Below are 13,672 nucleotides of genomic sequence, written 5' to 3'. Positions count from 1 at the left end.
TGTTTCAGCCTTTCCACAGCCGCTGGTGGAATGCGTTTAGTGGTACGTAGCAGGCACGACACTCGGTGCCCGCATCACCTTGACACTCACAATCCCATTTGTGTCGATCAAATATCGATTGAGTTCAATTCCATTGCCCCACATACTCACGAGTAGTATGATAGTACGATGGTAGATTTCAGCGGACCTCCGCTGAACTTTATCTGTATGGCCCCCAACTTCCAACACGGCGGAGTTGCTTGGCGAACAAGGTGTAGCCTGGTTGAGGCTTCTCAATGTAGAAGAGTTGAACATAGAGCACAAGGCTGAGGCATAAAGCTCAGCCTGATTGCTATACCTCCTGACTGTCCGATACCATATAAGCTGGCAAGTCTGCGCCACTGCAGACCTTGAAGGGAAAACTCGTCTCGTTGAACGGGGAGACTCTATTTTGTGTAGCTTTCATCTCAGCCTCGACAATCTCTTTCACGATTGATCTTGAACGTCCATCAGTGAAAACCCCCGCGATTGACCATCGCAAGACACCATGGACCCGAAGCCGGTCTACCCTGTGCTGCCTGATTGGCCGATCGACAAAGATATCTACACGGGCTTCTGGGTCAATCGATCGCTAGGGGGATTTCGCGCCGCCACAATCACACTCGATCAGAGCGCCTGGAATTTGTTCATCGCGTTCGTTGCTTTGTTCGTCGGAGCGACTGCGCGGAGCCTCTGGAAACTTGTGCGCTTTACATTTCACCACGCACACTCAACTGGTATCGCTAGTGATGGTATTCACAATCAGCGACAGGCGGTGCTGCGCAACACGTCTCTGGCGACAGACGCGGCTGTGCAAGCACTGGAGATCAGCCATGTCTGGCGCCATCGAGCGAAAGGTCGCTTTGGAGGCAGACTAAGAGCTCTCACTCTTCTCGGAATAGCTGTTGCTATTTCATTACTGACAACGGCCGCAAGTAAGGAGAGTCCTTCTCCACCTTGAGTTGAAATTGACCATGATCAGGTTTCTTCTCATCCAAGCTATTTGAAAGGACCACAAGCGAGGTACTGATCTCAGGGCGACACTGCGGCACATTGCCATTCGGGTATCCGATCAACATGACCTCGCAGGTCGGGCGAACCATGGAGTACAACTCGCAGAAGTCCTGGGAAGACTACTCGTATGCGACCAGATGCTACACGAACGCAAGTGCTGCTGGATGCGATATATTCGCCACACCTGCGTTACCTTACACTTCTGACAGCAATGCGCCATGCCCGTTCGCCCCCGAGTTGTGTAAACTCGGTTATGGCAATCTCCTGCTCGACACCGGTGAGATCGATTCACTTGAACACTTAGGTATAAACAAAGGCCCGCGGTTCACGTTGCGATATCGCACTCACTGCGCACCTGTGGTCACTCGGAACTTCACAACGGTGTCGCGAATCCAGAATACGACCAGAACCTTTGTGATGTACAATTATGGTGAGAATAGGGATTATGGCGGCGCAACGCACTGGGTCGAACGTAATGATAGAAGCGTCATGACTTATACTGGAGCGTACAAACTACGGTAAGCGTGCCCATATCTAAGCTCATGTCATAACAACTCGTGAGTATACGAATTTTTAACTTGTGTGCAGACACGTCGACGAGTATGACTACAACTTCATCCCCCAGCTTGCCGAAGCGAACGGACTGGTATCCCTGATTTTTCTTGAGGCTGCTGAGATCAAGTACTACTACAAAACTCACGATCCATGGTTTTCCGCCACGACTCCTATATCTAGTCACAATACAGCACTTAACGCTACCGAAGCCGAAGAGGCCGCAAAAAACGGCATGTATTTCGCGGATGACGTGCAGGTACTTGGATGCGCCACGGAGCGCTTCTTTTGCAATCCAGCTCGACCAGACCTTGACTGCATCAACACATTTGGGCGCAACAAGTCGGTCTATGCCATTGAAAAAGCATGGCCAAACCCTCGGGACCAGTATCAAGTATATCCGTTCCTTGTGGCAACATACCAGCATGCCGTCGCAAAAGGACAACCTGACGCATTCTATGATCTTGTCAGCGCGCCCATTCTGCTGGCTCGGAATACAATGGTGGGAAATGAACAAACAGCTCTACTGCCCTCCAACCAATGGCAGTTAGAGCGAGAGCACATCTTCAAAGTCACTCTGGCTGCGTGGCAATCTAGTATGGTAGCCTATGCAAGAGGTGGTTGGTGGGGACACCTGAGTTGCAATTCAGAGTTTCAATGTGAGAGAATGTGTCACAGCCAAGTAAGCCCGATTACCCAGCCCTGGCCCAGTGACAAGTATACTGATCGCCCCCAGCGGATTCGGTCAGCCAGCTTTCACTCTATCAGTACGTGGGTACTGGTCATATTCCTGTTATCTGGGGTCATTTTTATGATTGCTGTGCTATATCTAGAAGAACTTTTCGACCTGTTGCTGGATCGCACTCCTCTGGGTAAAAACGAGCAACTAAAGCGCGGCCATGCCGAGTGGAAAGCGGGATCGACGCTGCAGCTTCAACGCATAGCTCATGAAAATCTCGGACTGGACTTCTGGAAGAGAACCGACGGGTCGGTCCCCGTAACGACCACAAAAGATGCGGTCTTGGGTGTATTCAACATTACGGATAAGAAACATGCTCGTCTGGAGCTTCCACAAACAGGGACTAAGAGCTTGACTTCACATAGCAGTGTTCTGGCTGATGAGACGCTGAATGAAGAAGTCGTGGACGGCGCAGACCTGGGGGAAGGGAGACTCAACGTACACGGCCGATTGCAGTATCAAAGAATCCCCAGCGTTGAGCATGGCTCTACCTGGTGATCACTATTAGCTTGAGTTGTAGAAGTGGGCCCTCTCGCCGAATACGCTTGTACTGTATAGCCAGAAGTTGAACGAACAGGCAGTCCGAGTCAGATAACAAAAACAGATTGAATAAACACTAGTCTGAGCCTAGCAACCATTACCCAGCTCTCGGGGCACCTACGGCAGGTGCATAGCACCCGTCTATTCGATCACTAGTCCTCTCCCCAGCTGTCACAATGCAGTGAATCGATGCAAAAAGGAATCGTGACATACAACAGTGGGGATTCCCCAGTGGTCACCCACCTGAGTACTAATCCACCGGTACGTTGCTTAAATAGGGCTGAGCGAACGGGAAGCCTTGTTTTCAACGTCCTATGGTCGTATGTGGAATAAATGCCTGCAACCACGGTATATACCTTTACTAGAACAGGAACAGTTGAGCGTGGAACGTTTCTCCAGAGCTTATTATGGAGCCCGCCTCAGCGGGTTCAGCCCTGAACACTCTAACGGGGCGCGATTCAAAACGTTCGCTTCAAAGGACGTTCTGAGTCACTGATAGTAAGTGTGCACCTTGCTTGTGGTAGAATGTAAGCTGGGTGGTTCCAGCGTCTTGAGGCTCTGCGAACGAGCCGCATCACCAAGCCGCCATGGCGCTGCGGGTGTGTGCTGCATCGTTGGCTGGCCAAAAGTAATCGTTTGGTTGCGATACATTGGATGGATTCCCAAGACCGAGTCCTCGATGTTTGTGGTGTTTACCTTGTGGCGTCCCAGGCATGTCAGTCGGAACGTCGCGCCAAGAGGGCATTGCTACCTAGACCGCTTGCGTCCTAGTTCCGTATTTCGACAGCAAACTCTCAAATTGTCCTGATTCAGCCACGAAATACCACACTTCAATCGTTTACAACATGATGTCGTCAAAGGAGGCGCAGGCCCTGGCACACTCAGAGTTCTGGGATGAACGGTATGCGAAGGCAGATGGGGATAAGCCCACGCATGAGTGGTTTCGCGCTTTTGACGCGCTAGAGCCGTTTTTCGAGAAGCATCTTTTCAACGCAAGGGGAGCTGAGGGGAAAGGCCAGAGAGTGCTGCATTTGGGGAGTGGGGATAGTGTAGGTTTCCTTTATGCGTTCTCTGAGGTTCTAGGACTCTAGCAGGATTAACCCATCACCAGACCGTTCCATACGACCTCCTAGAGCGGGGCTACACAAACCAAGTCTGCATCGACTTCTCTACAGTAGTAGTAGATTGCATGAAGTCACGACACCCTGACAAGCCGCAAGTAGAATGGACAGTTGGTGACGTGCGGGACATGAATGGTATCAATACCAAATCTGTGGATGTTGCTTTCGACAAAGGCACGCTGGATGCTATGATACACGGCAGTCCGTGGAGTCCGCCTGAGGAAGTCTTAGAAAACACTGGGAGATATATTAACGAGGTAAGTCTTGGAGAAGAGGAACGGGTAGAGAGCAAATGCTGATTTCGACGAGGTTTTGAGGGTCCTAAAAGACGACGGCGTGTTTCTTTATATCACATACCGGCAACCGCATTTCATCAAACCGATCTTGAATCGGGCAAATGAGTGGGACCTGAGTATGGAGGTGATGGGTGATGGGGATAGTTTCGAGTACTTTGGCTTTGTTCTCAAGAAATATACCCTAGTCGTAAACTAGGGTAGTCCTGTAAACTATATAGCAATAGAATGGTAAAAAGCCCGTTGAGGCTGTCACGGAGTTCACCGTGGTACATTGGCCATCAAATGTCTGTTTGTTGCCAGCTCTTGGCGCGGGGTAAGAACGACAGGGCCTTTGTGCGTCGTTCCTGTGCGTGGGCCAGCCCCACAATACACTCGACGTCACGATTCTCGCCTGAATATGTTCGCTCTTTCTGATGTCCAACTCTATAACAGGATCATAGCCACACGTGTGAAATGCCCTAGCATGCTGGGAAGGTCCAATCTAAGGAATGCCTAGACAGGGCTGGCGCTAAGTAGCGTGTGTGTGCATGGCGCGTCTTCAGCCGCACGACCAGAGTTTGAGTGCCCTCACTCCTGCCACCTCCTATATTCGATATGACATTACCTCTACGGTAATGCGTAAGTCAAAACTATGTGTGTTGAAGAACGGCTCGATGCATATTTCAATCGATCCTCGGATTCCCAATCGACGACAAAGTACCTAGATGCCGAGATCGACAAGATAGCCGGACTTCTGCAACAATGCAACCCCCTTGCAGCTAAATGTCCTCGCACTTACATCGTGCTTCGAACGATCGGTCGTTTGGATTGTTTGGAAGGGTTGTTGAGAGAGGATTTTGGCGATCATTGGTTTCCCTTGGCCAAAGCGTCTTCACTACCCAGTTTCCTGGAGCAGAAAGTCGCGAACGACATACTAGATGCGCAATCCATTATTGAGACGGAAGTGCTCAAATTCTCACACGGATCGCATTTGACCGTGAACGTGGCAGAGAATCGACTATTCACCCTTGGGCCTGTTATTGGCAGCGGCAAGTATGGTCAGGTCAATATAATTACCAGTAAGGTCGACTTTGACAAGTATGCGCTGAAAAGAATTCGACGCAAAGAGCTATTCGGGAACTCTAGAGGGCTAATCAAAAGCTTCATCGCCGAAAAGAGCCGGCTACAAAAGCTAAAACACCTGCACATTGTCCAGTACATCGGCAGCTACACTGATGCGAGGCACTTGGGTCTAGTTATGGCTCCGGTTGCTGACTGCAATCTTGCTGAGTACATGGATATCATCTGTTCGGATGCTGGACCCAGAGACCGCGCGACACTTCAAACATTCTTCGGCTGCCTTGCCACCGCATTGGGCTATCTCCATACCCAGTCAATCAAACACAGAGACATTAAGCCAGCTAATATACTGGTTCATCGCAGTCATGTGCTTATCACAGATTTCGGAATCTCACACGACTCCCTGGATACCACATCAGGTGTCACTGTCCACACCCCACGCTACAGTGCCCCAGAGGTCACTTGGGGAGAGAAACGAAACGAATCTGCCGACATATGGTCTCTGGGCTGCGTCTTCCTTGAAATGGCAGCAGCGCTTCACGGCCAGACCATTGAGTCGATTCGCAACTACTATTCAGTGCACGCTTCTCAAATCGAGAGTTTCCACTCAAATCCGAAAGCAACGGAAACGCTGATTGAAACTTGGCACCAGTCCTGGAGTCCATCTCGAAGGCCTTTGTTACAATCTATTTCGGATATGTTGATACAGGAGCGGCGAGATCGACCCTCGGCTACTCGAGTCTTGGAAATCCTTACAACTGCAACAAAGCCGGACGAGGTTCCCTCACTATTTTGTGGAACTTGCTGTTTTCCTGATGTTGTTTCGGATGCTGAGACAGCATCCCTCAATGGCGCAGAAGTAGAATCAGATCTGCTCAACAATACTGAACAAAGAACGACCTCGTTGAATGACGACGAAGTAGCAACACCCCTTCTGGACAAGGAAGACTCAGAATCAACCCCCATTAAAACAATCATACGTGTACGGAGAAGTCGGCGCCTGATACCCATGAGCAGAAATTCAATCAGCTCGTTTGCAGTTCTAGCCTTCCTCGTAGTGGGTGTCGCAGTGTACTCTGTTCGCAGCGACGCTTTCATTGGGACGAGACGACCGCAAGCTACGCAAGAAAGATTTGGCCCTTCGACAACGGCTGGATTACCGAAAGCTCAGATGCGGAGCACATCATCTTTGAATGACGCATCACACCCGGATGCTGGTTTGCAGCTGTCTTCTGAAAGCATCGATGATATATCGATGGACCCTGGGCCAGTAGTGTCTGGAACTGTAGCAAAACAGCACACAGACTTGTCTGATGGACACAATCACATTACATCAAGCGTAGATGCGGCCAGTCAAGTGATTAGCGAGTCAACAATCAACCCAGAGGTGCCACAGTATACAACTACTCCAGCATCATATCCCCACAAAGAAGGCCAGATCGAGACCCAACAACAGCTTGTTATCAACATGGGACAGCACGATAGTGCGCATACGAAGACAAAGACTTTCGAGAGAATGGCGAAGTTTTTTCATTGGTGTACAGGTATGTGACGAGCATCAATCAGGTAAAAATGCTGACAGATGAAGATCCGTCTTCCCTTGGTAGCTATGTATCGAGGGGCTTGGCTATATATGTCACTTTTCAATCTGGCGAGATCTTGATCGATAGAATCCCTGACCAAGTGTTCTGGGATCCCTATGCTGTGGCTGATGCACTTCCCGGCGCGAAGATCTTAAAGTTGGTAAATTCTGGATTTGAGATATATATCTTGACCATCGGGGTGCTGGTACTTTGTGGGTTTGGTGGGTTACACAGTGTTTTACGACTGCCTCCAGGGCATCATCTTGTGGAGTCGTCAAATCCGGTTCCTTGGATGGCCTTAGTGATAGTCCTGCACATCCGTCTCATACGGTGGATAGTGGGCATACCTGCTTACTTCTTTTACGCAAGTTTCGGCATCATTTTCATCTATACAATTTTCAATTTGGGGAGGGGGTGCAGTTCGCAAGACACGAAAAGCCAGCTGAAGGTATATTTACACCTTGGACGATGGATCTTGTACTGGAATTGCATCCACTCAGCCATCGCAATCATCCTGTAGTAGTCCAAGTCAAATCCAAACGATCTTTCCAATCTTTCCTCAGGGTGAATCGACCTGGGCTCATGCGACTAGCTGGCGGGAACTAATGCAGACAGAACCTCAGCCCCACTTACTGATGACACCTGTCGTCTTCTGGAGGACATAGGTCATGAGGTGGATCTTGCCAGCTGCAAATCTGGGGAGACTACTGACTTACGGCTACGGCAGATCAGATTAGAGGGGACGCATAGTGGCACCGCCACCAAGACCACTTAGGCAATTCGATCCAGCAAGTCGCCCTGATCTAGGAACATTGCACACCATGATGAGCATCAGCAATAAGCTTTCGTACTTCAGATGCCTTGATCAAGTGCCGTACGGACATCTCGACGTACAGAGCAGTGATCGGAAAGACCCCCGGCCGGTGCATCAACGGAGGAAACAACTGCCGCACTACTGGATACAAGCAGAAGACCCGGGGAACTGATTAGCAATGTTGAGCAGCGCCCAAAGCCGTTGACCCGGACGCAAATCAGTTCAGTTCGCCCCGACTACCGGGCTATGAGCCACGCCTCGGTATTGGACAAGAGGCCTAGGACCCAGGGCTCGAGTCGGGCTGCCGTCAAAACCGTCGACGCTACACACCTTTCAAGACAGCCCGCAACCTCACTGTAACCCATGATCGCTGCATACCGGCCCGATGGGAAACGACCGGGAACCCTCCACGCGGCACAGCCCGTCTCTCACGAAATGAGGCTCTGGCTGTGTAATACTCGTCCCGTCCCGCACCAAGTCGTAACATAAGGTTCATACACTTTATTTGCTATGTTACTTGACCTGTACAGGTACATACACTTCCACATAACAACCCAGTAATCTCATTCACAGGTGCCAAAAATGCTGTAAGCTATTTCCGCTACACTGTCGTACTCACGGACGCGGACGACCGGCTGCGGACGATCATTGTGCAAGGCGTTGCTCGTGCGGCCAAACGGCCAGCGATCACCACGCCAGTTGTGCGAACGGCGCATTTTTAGTCCTCTTAGTGCATGATGATTAGTAGATTAGACCGAGTACGTTGTGCACGGACGCCACTGAGTCGTGGTGATAGTTGATGCTCAAAACGGGCCGTTGTAGGTATAAGAGATGCGACTACACTTGAAGACTCCCGTAGCATAGCTTCTGGCTGCTTCATTTATTCGTTTGTTGTTTCAGTCAATATGTTAGAATATTTCTTTGGCGCCGGTGCAGTGCAGCTGGACCGCCATGAGATTTATTGGAGGGTCATCGCGGCCTTCTTTGTGCTTTGGGTGGTTGTACGTGCCATCACCATGGTATACCGCGCACACATACACCCCTTAAGATCGATCCCCGGACCTTGGATTAGCTCAGTGACCTCTCTCTGGATCCGGTGGCAGCGGTGGAACGGTAGACTGTCATTTGAAGCCGATCGGCTCATGGCAAAATACGGTCCTATCGTTCGGATCAGTCCCAATCTGGTGATCTTGAACGATGCGGAGGCTGTGGAGAAGATTTTCATCAGAAAAGACCTCGACACCTCGCCAAAATCCATCCGTGCTCTACGCGTTGGTGGCCATGACTGGACAGTCACATACCCACAGCACCCCATCGCTCGGTCACGACGACACCCGGTTATGATCGCCACGACGACCAAGAACCTCAAGCTCCGCCACCAGGTCTTTGTGGATAACATAGAAGCCATGGTCCGAGACATGGCCAAGTCCGATGGAAAGAAGTCAGAAGACATCGTTCACCACCTGCGCATCTGCACTCTGAAGAACTCCCAGGTCATCATGGGCGGCTCAGCGGTCGATATCGACACCACTGACTTCCCCAAGGTCGTCGGCGAATACAATTTCCTCGTCGTATGGCGCCTATGCCTTCCTGAGTGGCTATTCGAATGGCTCCAACACGGCCCCTTCGCACACGCCCGGTTTCGCGTACGCTCAAGCGACAAGCTCTTCGATCTAGGCGAGGAACTGTGTCGCCAAGCTGCGCAAAACGAGACGAGCTTCGATGAAGACCCGAGCATCTACAAACTCTTCACAGACCGCGAGGCAAAATATCCAACGCAATCATGGACTGACGCAGAACTCGGAGCGGAAATGGCTGGACAAGGTTGGTTATAGAAAGTACGAGATATACATGCATGCTAACCACGTTTCAGTTCTTGCAGCGACAGAAACAACATCATCGGCGCTCGCATTCATCTACTACGAGCTGGCACGCAACCAGAGTCTGCAGCAAGATCTGTACGAGGAGGTGTCTGCCCACGAGGGATACGAGGAACTCGACTCACTGAAGCTGCTCGACGCCTGTATCAAAGAAGGCCTTCGCTTCCGTCCACCCGTTGCCCTGACCGGGAGCCGTCTGGTGCCTGAAGGTGGCCTGAATGTTCTCGGCCACTACCTCCCCGCCGGCACAGTGGTAACAACGCAGTCCCTCTCAATGAGCCGCCAGCGCCCAGACCTATTTCCAGATTTCGACAGCTACAACCCGCGGCGATGGTTGGAGGAAGAATTCAGCGCCGAGAAGCGGCGTCTGTTGGTGCCGTTTGGGATCGGGGCGAGGCGTTGTCCGGGAGGAAACATGGCGACGTACCAGATGCGGTTGATTCTGGCAGCGACATTCCGCGCATTTAGGACCACGTTGGCGCCGGAGACGACGCCGGAGAAGATGGCGCCGTTTGAGGCGAATGGGTATCGGTCACAGCATGATAGGTGTGATCTGATTTTCACGCCGAGGTCTGCGTGATGTGCGTGCTGCGAATGAGCCGGTTGGTATATTAGATAGAACTGCGAGGGGAACTCACGTTGGTCATTACACAAGTTAACAATGGAGTAGTCTGGACGTTGAACAAAAGACTGAAAGCCTTTGGCAACGGCGTATCGTGGAAATAGAGAAACCTCCATACTATGATCTCTAGTTTTAACGATAGAAAGGTTGAGATGAGTGGAGAGGACATGTCGTACCGTGAATATATCAACATGTTCATCGTGCCTTCCGGTCAGGCGCAGCCAGCTGTTTAGTCGAGAGCAGCGGCACGTGCGATGTTGCAAGCATGCGCCTGCCAGGCTTGTCAGACCCTCGTGGTGATAAACAGTGCACTGGTAGGCTGTGTTGACTTGTTTGGAAAACCTATCGCTTCTACTGGACTTTTCGTCTGCCTATGTGCCCTGCAGCCCCACATCCTACTTCAGTCCCTGGCTCTTTCCAATACACAAAGAGAGACTTCCATTTGTAGCTTTGTAGGAACTTCTCTATGTACTCGTATTCATCCAGCTCGATCAGCAGCGGTAGGTCGAGATAGAGAAAGCGTGTAAGGCGAGCCCTGGCCTCAATTGCTAGGTGTGCGGTAATGCTTGGCACATAGATTAGGTACTCGTTTGATGGGCTTTTACCTCTTGATAGGGTTTTGGGACAGATGGTAGCTGCTTGGGTATGGTCGGGGTCTGACTAGATCAAGCACGGTCGATCATGATGAGCGAAGTCTTGCGTCGCAAAGAGATGGCTCAAGAGGAGAGATTAGGAGGCGAATTCTGAGCGTCACTGAAAAAACATTTCAAAGCAGCGTTCTTCGTTCGTATGCCAAGACTCGTCATGATGGCCAAGTAGTCTACGCTTGCGCTGGTCTTTACGAACCACGGTTCGGGCTGGGGCAGTCTTTGAGTTCGCTGGGTGAGCAGTCCCTCCTTCTGTGGTGCAACTTACAATGGTGCGCCACAGTCGTCGTATGCTGAGCGTTAGGTATAGTCGGACCGCGATGCAGTAGCCAAGCGAGGGCTTAGCTCGGCACGCGTTCAGGTGTTCAGGTGATGGGTGAATTAGCGTGGTGGGGCTGCGCGTTCACTCAGCCACAGCTGCTGTCGTCACACTTGCTCTCTACTGCTTTAACAGAACTGCAACTGCCGCCAGCCTTCCGGTCCCCGCAAACAGACACGACCGACGCTCGAGGATCACGATGGGCTTCACTCTCAACAATCCGCTGCCCTCGTCCATGAGGAGTAAGTGCTGGCCCCGGACCACGATTGGCTTGCCTCACGTGAAGCTGGTGGTGCTGTGACGTCGCTGACATTCTGCCCGCAGGCGAGTGCCGGAAAACGGGCAAGATTCTGGCGTCGTTTGTTGATCCGCGACAATCGTTTGGGCCTGACAAGATCATTCCGCCGTCGGTCCTCGCAAATGCGAAGGTATTTGCTTTCTCCCACGCTTCCGGGCTCCCCGCAATGCGCCCAGTCCGCCCAGCGCGCCTGCGCTCCAATATCGAGAGTCACCACATGCTGACGCGCGCGCAATAGGGCCTCGCCATTCTCACCGTATTCAAAGCCGGCTTCCTCGGAACCGCGCGTTTTGGCTCCGGCGTCGTGGTTGCGCGCCTCGCCGACGGATCGTGGTCGGCGCCCTCAGCCATCGGAACCATCGGCGGCGGCTTCGGCGGGCAAATTGGCTTCGAGCTGACCGATTTCGTGTTCATCCTGAATGACGCATCGGCTGTGCGCACCTTTGCGCAGGCTGGCTCGCTGACGCTGGGCGGCAATGTGTCTATCGCAGCCGGGCCCGTTGGTCGCAATGCGGAAGCTGCCGGAGTCGCAAGTTTGAAGGGTGTCGCCGGAGTCTTCAGCTACAGCAAGACAAAGGGACTGTTCGCTGGTGTCAGTCTGGAGGGCAGCGGGCTGATTGAGCGACGCGACGCGAACGAGAAGCTCTATGGGCGGAGGTGGACGGCGCGCGAGTTGCTGAGTGGCCAGGTTCCGCCCCCACCCGCTGCTGAGCCGCTGCTGCGCGTCCTCAACTCGAGAGTCTTCGCCGGCGCCGGCGGTGCCATGGCAGCGGCAGCGGATGAACGCATGTACAACGACATTCCGGTCTACGACGACTCGCACGATAACGTCGTCTGGCAAGGACGCCGCGGCTCTGCCATGGGCGAGGGTGTGCGTAGGGATCGCACAGGCTCGATCGGCCAGGGCAGTCAGCACACCAACGACGACTACGAATACCGCGACCGTCCACAGCGCTCATCCACATGGGCAGACGACGTATACGATCGCCAGCCCAACTCCGGCGGTGGCATCAACCGCTCCTTCTCCACACGCGCCAATCCCAACGAGACATTCGACACTATGAATGGCCGCAGCCGTTCGTCCACCGTTGGCGACGACTACTCTTACAGCGACCGCGCGCCCGGCCGACCATCCGCACCGAAGCCTGTGTTTGGCCAGAAGAAGGCGAGTCTAGCCGCCGATCAGGCCATTGCAAAGTTCACTTTCGACCCCGATCAGCCTGGCGATCTTGGCTTCAAGAAGGGCGAGGTCATCACAATTTTGAAGAGGACCGACAACGAGACAGATTGGTGGACAGGACGGGTAGGCGACAGAGAGGGCATTTTCCCCAGGTAAGTCACCTTCTTCATTGAATCATGGTCATGAACTAACTAGACACAGCAACTATGTCGAGACCATTTAACGCCGGCCCGCGACCGCATCACTTCTTCTTCTCATGTTTTACTTCAAATCTTCCGCTTTTGCATCAAAAGATACCTTCTTCGTATACCTAGACTGCTACATACCTCTCCTCAGTAACTTCACCGACATTCGTATCGATTCCTTTGGGCACAGTAAGGCGTCAAGGGTCACCTGGTTGCGGGTCAGGTTTGCATGTCCATGTACCTACAGTTCGCTATGTGCTATACGGATGATATTCGAGCACTTATGTTTTCCCAACTTCTCTTTTTCCATCATCAGTGACACGCTAGTCGCAGGTTGTGTGGTCGAGTGTCCCTTTGTTGCTTGAATATGCATCTCAGCCACTTGCCGTCATTATCGTCACGACCGTCACGTCAACTACACTGTTCACAGACTCAACGCTCCAACAGTGTTAGCCATACCAACAGTGCAGGCTACGCCAACAGTGTAACTTACGCCAACAGTGCAGCTTTATCCTCGAAACTGCTGTGCGTCGGTTGTAGTCGAATTCACACGTGGCGTCAAAGACGTTGTCCGCCATACAAGCACATTGTCTCAAAAGCCCACAAAGACTAGTCGCCACTCCAAGTCCTGCGGTGGTCCTTTGTTCAGGACGCCATCCATATACCTCCGCGTGCCTGTGTTCAGCCCATTTAATTCAAATTTCACAGCAAAATTTCTTAGCACCAGCCTTATAAAACCATTGCGCCTTTCTGACGCATACACACACTCACTACCGATACAGTTTCCTCACGTAATCGCTACTTA

General features: G+C 52.0%; 5 protein-coding genes across 5 annotated transcripts; all 5 read left to right on the top strand.

Annotated features, from left to right (window-relative positions):
• Positions 1-410: 410 nt before the first annotated feature.
• On the top strand, positions 411-2,937 carry C7974DRAFT_183911 (uncharacterized protein). The gene is made up of 4 exons (XM_046136423.1): positions 411-953; positions 1,001-1,550; positions 1,621-2,266; positions 2,321-2,937. Exons 1-4 carry the CDS (start codon positions 527-529, stop codon positions 2,819-2,821), a joined length of 2,124 nt encoding a protein of 707 aa, XP_045997029.1. The 5' UTR covers positions 411-526; the 3' UTR covers positions 2,822-2,937.
• Positions 2,938-3,676: 739 nt separating this feature from the next.
• On the top strand, positions 3,677-4,609 carry C7974DRAFT_394160 (S-adenosyl-L-methionine-dependent methyltransferase; the record flags this gene model as incomplete). The annotated part of the gene is made up of 3 exons (XM_046141850.1): positions 3,677-3,912; positions 3,975-4,241; positions 4,294-4,609. Coding segments are annotated over exons 1-3 (649 nt in total), but the record flags the coding sequence as incomplete, so codon positions are not given.
• Positions 4,610-4,645: 36 nt separating this feature from the next.
• On the top strand, positions 4,646-6,948 carry C7974DRAFT_394159 (kinase-like domain-containing protein). Its single transcript, XM_046141849.1, has one exon. The coding sequence runs from the start codon at positions 4,912-4,914 to the stop codon at positions 6,889-6,891; it is 1,980 nt and encodes a 659-aa protein (XP_045997027.1). The 5' UTR covers positions 4,646-4,911; the 3' UTR covers positions 6,892-6,948.
• A 1,804-nt stretch (positions 6,949-8,752) lies between these two features.
• C7974DRAFT_312015 (cytochrome P450 monooxygenase-like protein) lies at positions 8,753-10,196 on the top strand (the record flags this gene model as incomplete). Its single annotated transcript, XM_046138335.1, has 2 exons — positions 8,753-9,560; positions 9,610-10,196. The coding sequence occupies 2 exons, from the start codon at positions 8,753-8,755 to the stop codon at positions 10,194-10,196; spliced, it is 1,395 nt and encodes a 464-aa protein (XP_045997026.1).
• Positions 10,197-11,403: 1,207 nt separating this feature from the next.
• C7974DRAFT_453895 (uncharacterized protein) lies at positions 11,404-13,070 on the top strand (the record flags this gene model as incomplete). The annotated part of the gene is made up of 4 exons (XM_046145888.1): positions 11,404-11,446; positions 11,529-11,632; positions 11,741-12,834; positions 12,884-13,070. The coding sequence occupies 4 exons, from the start codon at positions 11,404-11,406 to the stop codon at positions 12,903-12,905; spliced, it is 1,263 nt and encodes a 420-aa protein (XP_045997025.1). The 3' UTR covers positions 12,906-13,070.
• Between the last annotated feature and the right edge of the window lie 602 nt (positions 13,071-13,672).

Source organism: Boeremia exigua, assembly GCF_020726555.1.
Source record: "Boeremia exigua strain MPI-SDFR-AT-0100 chromosome Unknown C7974scaffold_6, whole genome shotgun sequence".
Classification (NCBI taxonomy): Eukaryota; Fungi; Ascomycota; class Dothideomycetes; order Pleosporales; family Didymellaceae; genus Boeremia; species Boeremia exigua.
Note: the sequence above shows the minus strand (reverse complement) of the source record. Positions and strands in the feature narration are given on the sequence as shown.

What these genes read in the sequence shown, in the direction of transcription:
- C7974DRAFT_183911 (XM_046136423.1), top strand. Translation starts at nt 527, where the DNA reads ATGGACCCGAAGCCGGTCTACCCTGTGCTGCCTGATTGGCCGATCGAC. An exon ending in ATTACTGACAACGGCCGCAA is followed by an intron (nt 954 to 1,000) that starts GTAAGGAGAGTC and finishes GACCATGATCAG; the next exon opens with GTTTCTTCTCATCCAAGCTA. An exon ending in ACTGGAGCGTACAAACTACG is followed by an intron (nt 1,551 to 1,620) that starts GTAAGCGTGCCC and finishes ACTTGTGTGCAG; the next exon opens with ACACGTCGACGAGTATGACT.
- C7974DRAFT_394159 (XM_046141849.1), top strand. Translation starts at nt 4,912, where the DNA reads ATGTGTGTTGAAGAACGGCTCGATGCATATTTCAATCGATCCTCGGAT.